The 14490-nt window shown below is 33.5% G+C and overlaps 2 protein-coding genes and 58 non-coding genes across 60 annotated transcripts; 31 read left to right on the top strand and 29 right to left on the bottom strand.

The window, feature by feature from the left end:
- Window positions 1-424: 424 nt before the first annotated feature.
- tlp-1 (Zinc finger protein tlp-1) lies at window positions 425-3299 on the top strand. Its single transcript, NM_070246.5, has 4 exons — window positions 425-602; window positions 1351-1889; window positions 2059-2290; window positions 2491-3299. The coding sequence occupies exons 1-4, from the start codon at window positions 552-554 to the stop codon at window positions 2731-2733; spliced, it is 1065 nt and encodes a 354-aa protein (NP_502647.1). The 5' UTR covers window positions 425-551; the 3' UTR covers window positions 2734-3299.
- On the top strand, window positions 833-853 carry 21ur-14590. The gene has a single exon (NR_057158.1).
- On the bottom strand, window positions 1089-1109 carry 21ur-9164. The gene has a single exon (NR_057157.1).
- On the top strand, window positions 2051-2071 carry 21ur-3265. Its single transcript, NR_057156.1, has one exon.
- Window positions 2054-2074, top strand: 21ur-11157. The gene has a single exon (NR_057155.1).
- 21ur-763 lies at window positions 2452-2472 on the top strand. The gene has a single exon (NR_057154.1).
- A 144-nt stretch (window positions 3300-3443) lies between the features above and the next one.
- 21ur-1894 lies at window positions 3444-3464 on the top strand. Its single transcript, NR_057153.1, has one exon.
- Window positions 3447-3467, top strand: 21ur-789. The gene has a single exon (NR_057152.1).
- 21ur-3314 lies at window positions 3464-3484 on the bottom strand. Its single transcript, NR_057151.1, has one exon.
- Window positions 3485-3622: 138 nt separating this feature from the next.
- Window positions 3623-3643, top strand: 21ur-6576. The gene has a single exon (NR_057150.1).
- 21ur-10560 lies at window positions 3627-3647 on the top strand. The gene has a single exon (NR_057149.1).
- Window positions 3648-3780: 133 nt separating this feature from the next.
- Window positions 3781-3801, top strand: 21ur-12930. The gene has a single exon (NR_057148.1).
- 21ur-4078 lies at window positions 3782-3802 on the top strand. Its single transcript, NR_057147.1, has one exon.
- Window positions 3803-3884: 82 nt separating this feature from the next.
- On the top strand, window positions 3885-3905 carry 21ur-9355. The gene has a single exon (NR_057146.1).
- Window positions 3906-4256: 351 nt separating this feature from the next.
- Window positions 4257-4277, top strand: 21ur-3421. Its single transcript, NR_057145.1, has one exon.
- 21ur-13367 lies at window positions 4260-4280 on the top strand. The gene has a single exon (NR_057144.1).
- A 156-nt stretch (window positions 4281-4436) lies between these two features.
- On the top strand, window positions 4437-4457 carry 21ur-8910. The gene has a single exon (NR_057143.1).
- A 114-nt stretch (window positions 4458-4571) lies between these two features.
- Window positions 4572-4592, top strand: 21ur-5002. Its single transcript, NR_057142.1, has one exon.
- Window positions 4593-5610: 1018 nt separating this feature from the next.
- 21ur-12317 lies at window positions 5611-5631 on the bottom strand. Its single transcript, NR_057141.1, has one exon.
- 21ur-500 lies at window positions 5612-5632 on the bottom strand. The gene has a single exon (NR_057140.1).
- Window positions 5633-5803: 171 nt separating this feature from the next.
- Window positions 5804-8915, top strand: T23G4.127 (Photosystem II protein I). Its single transcript, NM_001268826.2, has 4 exons — window positions 5804-5901; window positions 6311-6354; window positions 8230-8370; window positions 8415-8915. Exons 3-4 carry the CDS (start codon window positions 8278-8280, stop codon window positions 8430-8432), a joined length of 111 nt encoding a protein of 36 aa, NP_001255755.1. The 5' UTR covers window positions 5804-5901; window positions 6311-6354; window positions 8230-8277; the 3' UTR covers window positions 8433-8915.
- 21ur-11562 lies at window positions 6010-6030 on the bottom strand. The gene has a single exon (NR_057139.1).
- 21ur-4313 lies at window positions 6013-6033 on the bottom strand. The gene has a single exon (NR_057138.1).
- 21ur-7322 lies at window positions 6229-6249 on the bottom strand. The gene has a single exon (NR_057137.1).
- On the bottom strand, window positions 6230-6250 carry 21ur-10527. The gene has a single exon (NR_057136.1).
- 21ur-11155 lies at window positions 6435-6455 on the bottom strand. Its single transcript, NR_057135.1, has one exon.
- On the bottom strand, window positions 6436-6456 carry 21ur-2045. Its single transcript, NR_057134.1, has one exon.
- Window positions 6728-6748, bottom strand: 21ur-14123. The gene has a single exon (NR_057133.1).
- On the bottom strand, window positions 7015-7035 carry 21ur-10809. The gene has a single exon (NR_057132.1).
- 21ur-5222 lies at window positions 7335-7355 on the bottom strand. Its single transcript, NR_057131.1, has one exon.
- 21ur-15444 lies at window positions 7338-7358 on the bottom strand. The gene has a single exon (NR_057130.1).
- On the top strand, window positions 7720-7740 carry 21ur-9350. The gene has a single exon (NR_057129.1).
- On the bottom strand, window positions 7728-7748 carry 21ur-8802. Its single transcript, NR_057128.1, has one exon.
- 21ur-6742 lies at window positions 8018-8038 on the bottom strand. The gene has a single exon (NR_057127.1).
- 21ur-11143 lies at window positions 8022-8042 on the bottom strand. Its single transcript, NR_057126.1, has one exon.
- Window positions 8023-8043, bottom strand: 21ur-14338. Its single transcript, NR_057125.1, has one exon.
- A 1058-nt stretch (window positions 8916-9973) lies between the features above and the next one.
- Window positions 9974-9994, top strand: 21ur-12918. Its single transcript, NR_057124.1, has one exon.
- Window positions 9975-9995, top strand: 21ur-4851. Its single transcript, NR_057123.1, has one exon.
- A 115-nt stretch (window positions 9996-10110) lies between these two features.
- On the top strand, window positions 10111-10131 carry 21ur-10352. The gene has a single exon (NR_057122.1).
- 21ur-8841 lies at window positions 10114-10134 on the top strand. The gene has a single exon (NR_057121.1).
- Window positions 10135-10573: 439 nt separating this feature from the next.
- Window positions 10574-10594, bottom strand: 21ur-14401. The gene has a single exon (NR_057120.1).
- 21ur-7692 lies at window positions 10577-10597 on the bottom strand. The gene has a single exon (NR_057119.1).
- Window positions 10598-10908: 311 nt separating this feature from the next.
- 21ur-8585 lies at window positions 10909-10929 on the bottom strand. The gene has a single exon (NR_057118.1).
- A 220-nt stretch (window positions 10930-11149) lies between these two features.
- Window positions 11150-11170, top strand: 21ur-2051. Its single transcript, NR_057117.1, has one exon.
- Window positions 11171-11398: 228 nt separating this feature from the next.
- Window positions 11399-11419, bottom strand: 21ur-509. Its single transcript, NR_057116.1, has one exon.
- A 192-nt stretch (window positions 11420-11611) lies between these two features.
- Window positions 11612-11632, top strand: 21ur-2099. Its single transcript, NR_057115.1, has one exon.
- Window positions 11633-12282: 650 nt separating this feature from the next.
- 21ur-3252 lies at window positions 12283-12303 on the bottom strand. The gene has a single exon (NR_057114.1).
- 21ur-4101 lies at window positions 12287-12307 on the bottom strand. Its single transcript, NR_057113.1, has one exon.
- A 362-nt stretch (window positions 12308-12669) lies between these two features.
- 21ur-1858 lies at window positions 12670-12690 on the bottom strand. The gene has a single exon (NR_057112.1).
- A 204-nt stretch (window positions 12691-12894) lies between these two features.
- On the bottom strand, window positions 12895-12915 carry 21ur-448. The gene has a single exon (NR_057111.1).
- 21ur-661 lies at window positions 12899-12919 on the bottom strand. Its single transcript, NR_057110.1, has one exon.
- Window positions 12920-13335: 416 nt separating this feature from the next.
- 21ur-4252 lies at window positions 13336-13356 on the top strand. The gene has a single exon (NR_057109.1).
- An 83-nt stretch (window positions 13357-13439) lies between these two features.
- On the bottom strand, window positions 13440-13460 carry 21ur-11154. The gene has a single exon (NR_057108.1).
- On the bottom strand, window positions 13443-13463 carry 21ur-1753. The gene has a single exon (NR_057107.1).
- Window positions 13464-13508: 45 nt separating this feature from the next.
- 21ur-12166 lies at window positions 13509-13529 on the top strand. Its single transcript, NR_057106.1, has one exon.
- On the top strand, window positions 13512-13532 carry 21ur-11516. The gene has a single exon (NR_057105.1).
- A 470-nt stretch (window positions 13533-14002) lies between these two features.
- Window positions 14003-14023, top strand: 21ur-7132. The gene has a single exon (NR_057104.1).
- Window positions 14006-14026, top strand: 21ur-10717. Its single transcript, NR_057103.1, has one exon.
- Window positions 14027-14271: 245 nt separating this feature from the next.
- 21ur-11338 lies at window positions 14272-14292 on the top strand. The gene has a single exon (NR_057102.1).
- Window positions 14273-14293, top strand: 21ur-6133. Its single transcript, NR_057101.1, has one exon.
- Window positions 14294-14490: the final 197 nt, after the last annotated feature.

Here is a 14490-nt window from a genome sequence, read left to right as displayed (position 1 = left end):
CTATTTAATGTTTCAAATAAAACTTGTGCAAAAAAACTTAAAAAACCGTCAACAAAAGGAAATATCATTCTTCCCCTAATCCATCTTGTCAGAGAGGGGGTATTACTGTACACCAAGTAAGTAAATGTCAGTTTTCCTTTACCCATCACTCCATCTTGACCTGTCATCATCATCAAAACCCGCCTGAAGGCCCGCAAAAGGAGATGAGCGGAGAAGATTTGTGTATGTATTGAGAAAGATTCAACACATCTATAAGTTGATGTGTAACGTTCACACCTACTCCTCATCTATCAATTGACACATCATAAATTGCCTGTCATACGTTGGTTTCTCTCCACTCATCGCCTCCTATCTATCTTCTGCCGCCTGCCTACTCCCCGCCCCTCTCATCCAACCGATTCGTTTGACTCCGCCTATTTTCCCTCTCTCTCTGTGTTCTTTTGAACGTGCCGATAGACGTGAGCTCCGCCCTTCTTCTCATTTAGTTTGCGTCAGCTTGTTCTGTTGCTGCGCACTTTTTTTTTGTACGACGAGTGCTCACATTTCCAGTTATGGTCTCCACACATTCATCTCAATATATTACGGATTTCACACCTGTACCGGTATGATTTTTTTTTTGTCAATTTTTGGTTGTTGAAATTTTGTTTTAAAAATAACAGAAAGAACATTTTTGAAAGTTTTAATTATTTAATTTTAATTATGAATTTTTCGAAACAGTTTTTTTTTTAATTTTTGAATTTTTATTAATCCAAATTTATTCTTGACTTTGGAGGCTAACTAAGCATACTGTTTCAAATTTTTTTCATTTTTTTTTTGAAAAAACCCCATCTAATTAATTTTAGCTTTTGTAATTTGAGATAAATTTTATGAACTATTTGAAAAATTAATCTTGAAAAATTACAGACGTGTCATTTTAATTATAAATTTCATGAAACAGTTAATTTTGTAAATATAGATTTTCAAAATTTCAAGATAAACTTTAGATTAAAAGTGGAAGCAAAACTTTCAAAACTTTCAAAACTTTCAAACTGAACTGAAAGTCTAAACTTTCAGTTCAAAGTTTATTAAAAGTTTCATTGAAAATTTTTTCAAAGAATTCGGAACAGGGATTAAATGTGACACCTGTCATCTTAAATTACAAATTTTAGGAAGCAGTTTTTTTTTTAAATCAACTCTGTTTAGACACTTTTGCCAATTTTCAAAAATCGGTTAAACCGTACTAAGCCTGAGTTACAACCGGAAGTTTTTTGGAAAACCAAAAAAAAATTCACTGTTTCAAAATTTATTTTTTTAATGTAAAAAATGTTATTTAATAAGTTGCCAATCTGATAAGTTAACAAAATGTTCCAGGCGGAACCCGGCAAATCCCCGTTGGCACTTCTCGCAAAAACTTGCGAAACAATTGGACTTCCCGAGGGCTCTTCAAAAAAGAATGGAGCATCAAGCAGTAGCTCACCACAAGGGAAAAAAGATGAAAAGAATCATATTCTTCATCATCAACACCACCAACAACAACAACAATCAAAACAAAAATCATCGCCCCGATCAACTCCTCAATCAAAAGAGCCGACACTCACATTCCCGGGTCTTCCGAAGCCGAGTTTCCCAATGGGAATGCCTGGAATGATGCAAGGATTCCCATTTTTCAACCCGATGATGACTGCCTATGGCTGTTTTCCGGGTGCTTTTCCGATGAGCCAAGGATTTATGGGTGCTCAGCGTCTTCCATGCCCATTTGCAATGATGCGTCAACCATGTGCCAATCCGGCATGTGTGCAGTGTCCAAGTAGTAGCTCAAATGCTGCTAAAAATGGACAAATGACTGCTGAAATGATGTCACAGTTTGCAGCGCATCCGTTGTTCTCAATGTATGCTGGAATGATGCCAGGGTATGTATTTTTTGGATTTAAAAAGTTTGAAAAAATAAAATAAAAAAATACTGTTTCATAAAAAGAATAAAATTAAAGATTAATTGTTTAAAATTCGATCAAAAATTAAAAAAAAACTGTTTCACAAACTGGTTAAATTGACTAAATTTCAAAACTTCCAATGTTCCAGAGTTCCAACCTCATCCTACCAAGCTCTTCTCGCTGCCTCTGCAGCAGCTTCAACCTCAGCAGGACCTACTGATTACTCGAATGTCGCATCTACCTCAAAAGCCTCTCCACAACCAAAACCAACAGCACAAAAGTCGCAAAAATCAGCGAAATTCCCCTGCAACTGGGTGGATTCTGATGTACCATGCGGAAAAGTTTTCGATGAGGAAAATGAGTTGGCAAGCCATGTTAAGGTGAGCAGTTTTGCAAGTTTTTCAAATATATATTTGACTATGGGATAACTCGGAAAATCTTGAAAGAAAAATTAAAATTAATTTAATTAAAAAAAACAATTTAATCAAAACATTGTCTGTTTCAAAATTTTAACATAAAAATCATCACCACAATTTTTTATTACTTTTTCCGATATGTTTCCTTTATATGTATGTTTCAGAAAATGCACGCGCCATCACCATCAAGCTCCGCATCTTCTGAACAATCAACATCAACGGGAAAAGCTTCAAGATCCTCTACAACAACTCCACATCGATTTAATCCATACGGAAAACCAGTTGCTCCAGCACCACCAACAATGCAACAAATGGGTATGAATATGGCAATGAATCCCCTTGTTTTACCATTTTCCCTTCAAGCAATGTACTCGAATAGGCTGATGTCTACCGTTGCTCATCAGTAATTGAATTTTGTTTGATACTTTTAGTGGAGATAATGACTTTGGCAGTGAGCGGGGATTGAACTTGAGTTTGCAAAAATGAAACTAGCGCCTTTACCAACTGCGCCAACGAGAGATTGTAATATTTGTTTAAGAGTACATACACGAGTTTGAAACCATTCACTGTCAGAGTCAAGATAGTTAATAGCTGAATTTGTAAAGTTTTATTTGAGTTTTGAATTTTGAATTTTAAAATGTTGATTCAAGAATCCTCGTGGTCCATTAAAAAAATACGGGTTCTCATTTCAATGTCTAGTGATTTCGCTTGATTCGATTTGTTTATGTGTGTACTGTATGTACTTTACCTTTATTTGTTTTATTTTATTTCCCCCCTCTCCATTTTTTATTTTATTGTTCTCAATTTAATTGTACGAGTTCTTTCAATTCGCCTCCATCCATCCACTTTTGGTCATCTCGGTTGCTTTACGACGCCCCATAACAAAAATATGGTTTTTTTCTTGTTCTCCCTGTACTGTGACAACATTCCTCAAATGGTTATGTAATAAAAGACGTTGGTTCTTTGAAATTTTTGTTTGGTGATTTATTATCATGAGAATACAGACAGAAAAATGCTAGAAAAACAATAGATGGAATCTCTGAAACAGTTGGCTTTTTTTCTCGAAAAAACACTGTTTCACAGTTACCTTATGGTAGAATGAAAAATTGAGGTATATTAATAAAGTACTATTGCCGTTGTAGTAATATAGCAAAACCACTGAATCGGAAATGTTTAATTGTGTATGAATAATGCTTGAAACAGAGGTTTTTTCATCTGAAATTAAAAAAAAAATTTTTTCTGTAATCGTGTGTTTCACACTCACCATATATTTAGGAGCAATATTTCATTTACCAATTAATTTAAAGCACGAGACTTAGAGAACGTCAAAGTTTTTTGTCGTAGAGGTCTTTTATACTTTTTTTGAAAAATACGGTACAATAAATAATTTTCGAATCAACTTTTCTTAACCGTTTCCTGTTGTTATTATCACCACAACATTATCTTTTTCAATATTCTTTGAACTACTTGCACCAACTTCGAATAAATCGAATAAATTCGAATAAATATATACTGTTTCAAAGTTTTGTTAAGAAACACACGTAACTGCAATATATATTAACGTTTGTAAATAAATAACGTTTGAAAAAGTTGCATAGCTGCTCCAAACATTAGGGATTTTGGAGTTCCCTAGTTAATAAAAAGACTTGGTTCCCACGTTTGTTTTTGTTTTCTTCGCCCACAACTTCAGAATAAAATAAGTGTTTCATTTTCTCATGTAGGCACAACTGTCTGCCTACCTGAAACAACAAACAAATTATTTTCAATGTCTTCAATTTTAGAAAAAAAAATTATTTCAACAAATTTGGGGTTTCTTTACTAGTTTTGAGATCTGTGGCACTTAATTTATCCTTAACTGAAAATCAACTTTTTTTTTCAAATTTCGCTGTATCAATACCACCATATGAATCCGTGCTGTTTTTTGAAACAGTCATCCTGATTTTGAACTACAAAAAGTTAAAAGGCAAACTAGATGGGTGAAGTATGTAATCAGATATTTTCTGGAATTTTACAACGGCGCGAATAGTCACTTCAAATAAAATACAAGTGTAAGGGAAATTTGTACTGTTTCAAAAAGTGTTTTTGTTTTAAATAAAATACAAACAACTGCTATCTACACAACCCCTTCTTTTTAAAAAAAACACAAAACTAAAAAATAAACTCACATTTTTTAAACACAATTTTTATTTTGAAATTTTACTGTTTCCAAGTTGTTATATATTGAATTTTCCGCCGTAAAGAGCAATGGTAATGTGTTGTACCAAATCCACTAGAAGCTACAGTAATGTTTGAACCCAACAGATCCTAGAGAGAACTCAAACAAAAAAATGTTGAGCATCTCTCAGAGGAATCTTCACTCATTCACTCAATACACACATATATATATATGCAACTGTCAATTCGGGCAAACCCTCATAAATCACCGAAATGTTGCCCCCATCGCAAGTGAGCTCCAAGGGAGCGGCTCCGCGCCCCACGGCGAGAAGAACATAATTAATCAAACAAATCCGCCAAATAGCTGCTCTTTTCCAGTGCAGTAAACACATAGAAGACGCGGAGATTGATGAGTGTGTCGGCGGTAAGTGTTTGATGTGAGAAGACCTCTGTCTCTGTCTCGGAACACGAAGACACCTCATCTTCCCACACTTCCAATCGAGTCCGCATCTGTTTTTAATCGAAGGTGTCGAAGTGTGTATATAGGAAGAGGAAAGAACGTACGAGATAAGGCGTCTTCACTATATCGGTTTAATTAATCTAACAAGCGATGCGCCCCTCATCTTCTTCTTCTTCTTCTTTCATTCTGTCGGCCGACGTGGGGGGGACGAAGATATATGTGGGTACCTAGTTGAACTGATGGGCCTGAAGAAGAAAAAGAAGACAGCTGGCGAATAGGGCTCGTAAAACCATCTCCCGATGAGTTATTTTATAGTCGAACTCCCCCCCCCCCCCCCTCTCCGGGTGGTAGCCGTGCAGGGGATCTAGAAGTCTGTGAGTGTTTTATGGGTTACAGAGGAAATGAAAAATGATCCCCCTCATCACTTTTTTTTCTGGGAAATTTGAAACAAAAATCTTTGAATATTATTATTCGGGTCCTGGCGTTCAATAGGTAGAAACTGTATTTACAGTTTCAATATAACCACCCTGTCAAACAATTTCAAACTGAGAATTGAAGAATTGAACGGTTCACCGGAAACTAACGATCTAGAAATCGGTGGATTCATCAAAAATAAAATTAAAAATGATGACGGGCATTTTTTTTTCGGAAAATTAGAAATAGTAATCTTGGGAATAACATACGATTCAGAATCAGTATCATCTAAATTAACGATTTTAATATAGCGATCCTGAAACTGTAAAAAAATTTTCTAATTGAGAAGTAGGTTTTCCTTGGAAATAATGGATCAAGCAGTCGGTGAAAATAAAAAGATAATTTGTTCTTTTTTTTTTAATCAAAAATTTCGTAAGCTTCATTTTCAGGGACTATTCTCAAATTTCTAACTTGATCAGCAACATCTGAATTAACGATTGGAATATAGCGAAGCGTGTTCACTGGGACAATAAGTGTCAAGAAGTATGTGAGTGTTCCGTAGATTACAGAGAAAATAAAAAATGGTCCCCACAATTTTTTTTTTGAGAAATTTGAAATAAAAATTTCTTGTTTTATTTTGGGATTTTCATCGATAGCTCACCAGTATTATTTGCCAGTATTATGTATTTTAAAATTAACTTTGGAATAAAGTCACTCTGAAACAGTGACAGATTTCAAATGAATTTTAATTGTAAAATACATTTTCCGGGTAAATAGGAATCAAGCAGTCGGTAGAGAAAATAAAATATATGCTCCCCAATCATTTTTTTTTGGTAAATTTAAAACAAAAAGCTTGGGAATTCAATACAACAACCTTTTTTTTTAACGAACTCAAATAGCATATGAATTTACAACTTGAAATATAATCACACTGAAACAGTAAATTTTTTTTGCAGATTTCCATCGCAGGTTTTCCTTGGAAAGTATGAGTCTTCAGTCCGTGAGTGTGTATCATAAAATGAAAACTGTTACTGTAGTATGGGTCAGAGATAAAATCAGAAATGGTTTCAAACACTTTTTTGGAAAGAAGAATGTTATGGAATCATCGAAGTATCTTCAAGTTTTCAATATTGCAACTCTGAAACAGTAAAAATGTTGGCAGCCGAGAATTCAAAAGTTCAACGTTTCTCCGTTACTTTTTTCTATTTTCTTGAAGATTTGCAAAAAAAACAGTATGCAAAACCTGAAATTATGAAGAGCAAGTTTTCTTGCAAAAATAAAAGTATCGTATATTCTTTATTAGTAAGGCGCCTCTATTAGTTTTGCACTCTCTAATAGTTTTGTACCGCTTCATTTGTTCCCTATTTTTAGGAATTCAAAGTTTTCATTTTAAAATCGTTCTACAAATCAGGAAAATTCTTACAGACTTGGTAAAACAAGTAAAAATTGGCAAAATATGAGTACGACTCGGACAATGTTTGTGTATCAGTCATAAAATTCGTACATTTTGGTTCATAAGGTGTTACTGAAATTGATGATATTTGTCATAACTTAATGGGAAACTTGAGAAAAAACCTGTTTGAAAATTAGTTTTGCATCAAATTAGGTGTCCGAAAATTAGTTTTGCACGCCTTACTAATAGAGGATATACGGTATTCGCTGTGAAAACTTCTGCAAGTTAGTGATTATTGAAATTCAAACAAAAAAAAAACAAAATCTGAAACAGTGATTTCTGTTTGGAAAGTATATATTCAATTAAAATGTCACAAGTCATTTTTTAAGAAACAAACTGACACTTTTGCCTACAATTATAAATTAGGATTTTCTTTAAAAATCGTGCATAGAGTACAGCAATACGGTTGAAGCTGAAACATACTCTCTCCACCGGGAAGTGTTTAAAATTACAGTTTCAAAGTAATTATGAATTGATATTTCTCACTTTAGAAAAATGTCATAAATGTTCTACAATTATATACACAATGACTGAAGACTTTCAATTGATTAGTATCATGGGTGTTGATTCTAGTGAAATGATAAATCTGAAGCAGATCATTTTTAGTAGATATGACAAACTTGCTCCTGCCGTTACATTGTGATATATAATTTGATCCTGGCAAACTTTTCACGTATGTTATTTATCCTATACATTTGAACAAAAAGCCCCCATCCCGATTGAATGATTCTTTCATCTCGAGAATCTTTTTTTTTTTCTTGACGATTAGAGCCGATCACGTAACCGAGATGAAGATGCCTATTAATCTTCGGCAAGTGAATGAGATCTTCACTGACCAATCAAATGAAGAATGCTACATTTTTACTGTTTCAGGGATATCGTTAAAATTATAGATACTCATTACTTTCACATTACAAAAAAGTGGATGAAGGAAATAAAAATTAAACCCAATTTTTGAACGATTACCTTAAGGTTCAATTGAAACAGTTTTTTTTTCGTAAAATTGAACATGTTCAACATTTTTACCAAAAAGAGAAGATAATAAAAATGTTTTTTAATCATTTCGATTTTTAAAAAATTCGGTGAAAATGCTTTTATAAAAACATAGGTAAAACAATATTGTCAATTTCAGTACTAATTGTAAATTAAAAAAAAACATTTTCTAAAGATTTACAATATTCTAAATAATATTTTACTTAGAAATAATATTTAATTTCCGGTGGTAGCTAAAACGAATAACATTAAAAAACCCCAATTTTGAATGATTACCTTGAAACAGTATTTTTTTGCAAGAACATACAGTTTAAAAACCTACGAAATCAAAAATTTTTCCTGTTTTTCCAGTCATTAATCATGAAATCCATAAAACCATTCTCTCTCCAGATACCCATCAACTCATATATCATGACCTTTAACGTTTAGGATCATCCAAAATACCCCTTCTGTCAATAATGTGACAGCTAGTGACAGATGACCAACATGATCTATTTGTTATCGCTCTTCAGTCGGATTATAATAGTTTATACTCTCAAAAGCACTGCCGCTCTTCCCGGAAGACAAAGCGTAAGAATAAAACTTTAATTTCTTAAAAAATCTCAAAGTGACAGACAGCTAATGAACGATGACAGATCACCGTGTGTGGTGGTGGTGATGAGGGTGCTCATTTTTCTGCTCATTTCATCATGACAAGTGGCAAGCGGCTCTATGATGTTTTGTTGTGTGTGTTTGAAGAGCGTCGTCGTCTCCGGGGCCCCGTGTGTCATCTCATCTTGAGTTATCGACACGGGTCTTGCAACGAAGATTGATTACTCATGTTAGGACGACAATCAATCAATCGACACACTGCGTTGCCGCCGCCGCCACCGTCTCCCCATATCTTCATTCCTCTCGACAAATTCGTTTTGTTTGGTTTAGACAATACTTGTTAAGGAGGGGACCGATGTTTATCTAGTTGGCAGGGGTTTTACAAAGCACCCGACATTTCCCAGGGTCCGCAGTTTGTTGTGATTAATTGGATTTCTCATGATGAATGACAGATGTCAGGAGCAACGCGATTTGACAATTTAAATCAATTTCAAAATATCACAAAAATAAAATGTGCTTGATTACTGTAGATCCATCGGTTGAAAGAGGAGTCTAACAAGAAAAGCGTGCGGCCGACGTCTAACAGGTTACGCCCTGATAAGTTTGTGAACTCGCGAGGTGTCGGGTGCATTGATTCGGTACTTCCTGTGAAGCATTTTCCACTGGTGAAACTTTCAAACCCGGGAAACGTCGGGCGCTGGGAGAACTTGACTCTAAGAGTAGGATTGATATAATAAGCATATAGTACTTAAATTAAGTAGGTCAGGTTAAGGTACTTAAGTGGTAAAGACACCTGATGGCTATGTAATATCTACCTAGAATGCCAAGCAGGTTTTTTTTGTGGCGACCGACACTTTCCAGGCTCTGCCACTTCCAGTTATCATATATGGTTGTCCTGGCAAGTGAGTGAACCTGTAAGATTTCGGGTGCAGAACAAGGTAATTTTGTTTACAGATTACGTGACCTTGGAGGTTGAACTGGATACATTTTAATCGGATTTGCAGCTCCCGACTTTTTCCGGGTTTCACTGTTGGATCTACTTTTCTGTCACATCAACCCGGCAAACGTCGGGCGCTATAAAACGTATACCCAACACAAAATTTAAATTAAGACTTCTAGGCTACAGTAAAAGTCAACTCTGAGATGTGCAGGTTCCTCGAATTCTGAAAAATTGCACTGGAATTTCTAAAAAAGCAAAACGCGCGGGTGTTTCTTATTGCTTCCGAACAACAAAAGAACAAAAAGGGAAATGGATGGGACCCATCAATTCATACGCACATAGACACACAACACCAGTTGCGGTAGGGCTATGATTTATGAGTGCGGAACATTTCTGACGGCCAGGGGTGAGAGGCAATCACTCTTGTACTCTTTTGAAAAATTGGTATGTGGGCCCACTGATCCGAGAGCCCGCGGCGGCGGCGCCGCTTTTTGTGAAAATTCGAAACATTTTTTTGTCGGAAAATTTCGAGCTCGGGGATGTTCTTTTCAGCATTGTGGTCGTTTTATAAAAGTCACAAAAAATCTGAAAAACTCTCCCGTTTCAGAAAGTTTTTAAATGCTGAAGACGGTTTTTGAATTATTGAAATTTTCACATGCTGTTTTCTATAATAACAAAATCAGTTACCGAAATTTTTATACAAAATCTAAATTATTTTGTCTCCCAAATTTTATCTGTTTCAACCTGTTTTTTAAAGGAAAACGGTGATAATATGCTATTGATTCCACTATGGTTTTTTTCCAGTGCTATTTTTTCGAAAAATGAAAACCAAATCCTGCCAGCTAATAGTTCCACAAAATATTTGTTCATTGTTTCAGGAAGTATAAATCTAAAGTGGATATTTTGATTCCACAAAAACCCGACAAAAAATATCCGCTCGTCTCAATCCATTATGAACCTGAACCAGACATTTGACAGGTAATCATCATCGATCATCCTCACCCTGCCTGCCTGCCTGTGTGTGTATGTGCTGCTTTTAAGAATAGGTGTAATATGTGATCGGTGACAGTTTATGTTCAACTACTACTACTGTAACGGAGACCAGAAGCATGTAGTGGTCGACATCAAAGATTTCAGAGAGAGAGGGAACTGGGCAGGTTTTGGAACTGTTCCAGGTGGGGGATTTTGAAATTTTTGAAATTTTCGGACAGAAAAAAAAATAGAAGCGCTAGAAGCTCTGATCAATACAATTTTGCAACTGAAACAATGTACAAAATTTTTAATCTCAGTTTTACAGAGAAGTTGAAACCGGAAATTTTTTTAAAAACTTGAAAAATTAAGAAGTTTTGCACAAGGAAAAAATGCCTAGTTGTATGCCTACAATGTAGGCATAGGTCGCCTTGGAAGCAAAATAGGTTTACTTTGCCTTTCGATTAATGGTTTTTTGTGAATATTAGGCTCCTACCAAGTTGAATTAAGGCAGGCGTCCAGGCATGCTCGTGCCTACACAAAAACCCTGTTTCTATGAAATACTTAACATTACTAAATATTAGTAAAAATAGTTCAAGTTTGCAATTTTTGGAATTTTCAATTATATAATAAGAATAAAAATTTGCATCATCAGATATAATGACGTTGAAACATTATTTTGCATTAAAAATTTTAACAGTTCGCAATAGCCAAACTTTAGGTCAATTAGAAAACCAAACTGGAGCCCTAAGGTAACTGAATATCTGTAACTGGAGAATTTGCTGATATTTTGTAAAAAATACTGTTTCACGTTCTGCATATAATTTTGAAATTATTAACTTCGGTTACTGGTATAGATGTTTTTTTACCACGAATCTTGTTCATTGTTTTTCAAAGAGCCGAGTTATATTTTTCTTCACTAATAAATAGACTTCAATCAGGTGAACCAATTTCTGCCTGAAGTTAGGTGGTAAGGCATGTTCGTGCCTACATGGAAGCACTACTAAATTCTTCTAGTAGTTATAGATAAGGTTTTCAATTTTCTAAAATTGTAGGTCATTTAAAATATTTAAATTTAAAAGATGAACTGCGAATAATAATAATAATTGTTCTGACGAATTACTTCATGATTTACAAAATCAAATTTGAAAACATATTGAAATAGTGGATATTTTAATTTTTGTTGTATAAAACTTGAACTGAACAATAACTGTAAGTCTTTGAATTTCACGGCTGAAAATTTTAGATTTGTTTTCAAAAAATTATGTTTCATACTCTGTATGTATTTTTTGCTTTCTATTAGTATATTAGTACTTCAGCAACGTTCTCGCGTCGTGTTCATTCATACTTTCCCAGACTCTCAACTACGAAAAGATATATTTCAAAATCACCCATCTGTCTCCTAAATTTGATTTTATGTCCCACCGTCCAGGGGAGGGAAACTACCCGTCACAGTATGTACATAGCATTTCCATTTCCCTTTGTGTCACCCTTCAAACGATGACATTAAGACGGATTTTATGTTTTTTTTTATATCGCTGTGTGTGGAGGCGAAGAAAGTCCGACACGCATCGATAAAATCTACAGGCATTTTGGCTAACTTGCCACAAATTTACTTTTCAAACTGAAAACACTGCGGGGTAAGGGGAACTGCAACCTGTTGCTCAGAATTAATGTAAGGGTGATGTGAAAGCTATGAAACAGCAAAACTTTTACGAATTTTACAAAACTATACAAACAATTCTGACCGTAATTAATAGCTACACATATAGCCAAATAAAGCTTAGACATAAATTCATAAATATAAATTTATTTATACAATTCTCAAAACTCTTGAAAAAAATTTATGAAATATCAAAGCCTAGAATATGACAGTCCAGGAGGCTTTAAAATATGTGATTTTGTATCTTCCGCCCACTTAAACGCTTTGGATTTCAGAAAACATTATCTATTTCAACATTAAATCATGATTTCAAATTGCTGAACATTGTAGTCACAACACAACAACTAAAATTGAAGTTAATGTAAACCTTATCACACAATTCTGAAACAGTAGAAATTCTTTGAATTTTACAAAATTATAAAAACTATTCCGACTTTATTTAAAAGCTTTAAATACAGTATTTTCAGGCAAATGAAGCTTTAAAAATAGTTGTATACATAAAAATTTATTTGTAAAACTCTCAAAGCTCTTGCAAATTGTTCTGTAATATTGGAGCCGTATGAAACCTACACAATTTGAAGGAAAAAATGACTATTCAGGAGTTTTAAAAATTTGAGATTTTGATTGTCACTCCACACAGAAGCCCCAAATTCCAAAAAAAAACGCTATCTATTTCAATATTGAATCACTCAAATCAAAAATCCGAACAACTCGATACAACACAACAACGAAAATTGAAGTTAGTGTGAGCTTTATCACATAATTCTGAAACAGTAAAACTTTTTTGAATTTTGGAAATTTTTAAATATTATTCTGTAATTAAAAGTTTCAAATACAATATTTTCAGACAAATGAAGCTTTAAAAATAGATGTATACATTTAAATTTGTTTAAAAAATTCTCAAAACTCTCAGAAATTGTTGTCTATGAAGGCCCAACTAAAGTAAAGCACATTAACTAAATTTGAAGTTATTGTATGGCTTATCAAACCGTTTTGAAACAGTAAAAATTCTTCGAATTTTTTCAAAACTTTAAAAATAATTCTGACTTTAATTAAAGGCTTTACATAATCTATTGTTATGAAAATGAAGATTGAAAACTTTACCTCTTTTACTGGAGTGTTAAAACCTTTTTTACGTAAATTAATTCAAAGCCCCAAACAAATAAAATTTTCACTTACAAATTTTCAAAATCTTTTTAAATCAATGTAATACAAATCGGGGGACATTATAGTTTAGGTAGGTAGCTAAAAAATTGGCGATTTTCAATATTCTGATCGTATAAAAATTGATTGTCAAAAACTATGCGGTTTGGAAAAAATCTTAATCTATTTCAGTATAAGCATTAGATAGTAGTAGTAGTAGTAGTAGTATTAGATAGTCGAAAACTCAATGTACTCAAAAAACACATATGCTGCTCTAAATCACATATTCTAAGCACATAAGTAAAAATAGGTAATATATCGAACTTGTTTAGATTAAAGAATACAGGCAAGGGACTAATGTTACAGATTTTGGATATGTCATAAATGTTTTGCGTGAAACAGTGTTTAAAGTTGGTGTGGTCGAATTTTTAAAAATTACTTTACTAGACTTGAAATTGTCTGAAAACACCGAATTTCATACGGAAACTTCTTGTAAAATTCTCAAAAAAAGTTATAGTGGCTCAAAAAATGCCCTGACATTAGTTAAAATTTGAAATTTGACCGACTTGTCAAGCGGCTGGAAAATAATTTTGTATGAAATCGCCGTCTAATTTTGAATATGCAAATTAATTATCTTGAGTTTTCAACTAGATTCAGGAGCATTTAAGGCTGGTGTGACATTGTCAAGTCGGGCAAATTCCAAATTTTAACTAATTTTAGGTATTTTTTGAGCCACCATAACTTTTTTTAAAAAGAAATTTACAAGAAGTTTTATTATGAAATTCGGTGTTTTCAGACAATTTTGAGTCTAACAGAGCGATAAAAGAATTCGACCACACCAACTTTGAACACTGTTTCACGCTAAACATTTATGACATGTCCAAAATCTGTAACATTAATCCTTGCCTGTTTATTCTTTAATCCAAACAGATTCCATATATTGCCTATTTTTACTTATAGGCTCATAATATGTGATCGAGAGCAGGTCAACTATGTTTTTTTGAGCACATTGAGATTTTATATATATATATATCACTATCTAATGCTCGTACCGAAATAGATGAAGATCTTTAAAGTCAGAATTATTTTTATAATTTTGGAAAAATTCAAATAATTTCTACTGTTTCAAAGCTGTGTGATAATTAACTTCAATTTTAGTCTTGTGTTTGGTTTCGATGTTGAAGTAGATAACGTTTTTTGAAAACCACAACTTTCATGTCAGCTGAAAACTAAAATTTCAAATTTTAACTAATTTTAGGTCATTTTTTGAGCCGCCATATTTTTTTTTGTAAAATTTTCAAGGAGTTTCAATATGAAATTCGGTGTCTTTTTCAGACAATTTTGAGCCTAATAAAGCAATTTTCAAAAAATCTACACAGCCTTT

Source organism: Caenorhabditis elegans, chromosome IV, assembly GCF_000002985.6.
Source record: "Caenorhabditis elegans chromosome IV".
Taxonomy (NCBI): domain Eukaryota; kingdom Metazoa; phylum Nematoda; class Chromadorea; order Rhabditida; family Rhabditidae; genus Caenorhabditis; species Caenorhabditis elegans.
The sequence above is the reverse complement of the archived record's forward strand: the minus strand, read 5'-3'. Positions and strand labels throughout refer to the sequence as shown.

What these genes read in the sequence shown, in the direction of transcription:
- tlp-1 (NM_070246.5), top strand. Translation starts at nt 552, where the DNA reads ATGGTCTCCACACATTCATCTCAATATATTACGGATTTCACACCTGTA. An exon ending in TATGCTGGAATGATGCCAGG is followed by an intron (nt 1,890 to 2,058) that starts GTATGTATTTTT and finishes CCAATGTTCCAG; the next exon opens with AGTTCCAACCTCATCCTACC. An exon ending in AGTTGGCAAGCCATGTTAAG is followed by an intron (nt 2,291 to 2,490) that starts GTGAGCAGTTTT and finishes TGTATGTTTCAG; the next exon opens with AAAATGCACGCGCCATCACC.
- T23G4.127 (NM_001268826.2), top strand. Translation starts at nt 8,278, where the DNA reads ATGACCAACATGATCTATTTGTTATCGCTCTTCAGTCGGATTATAATA.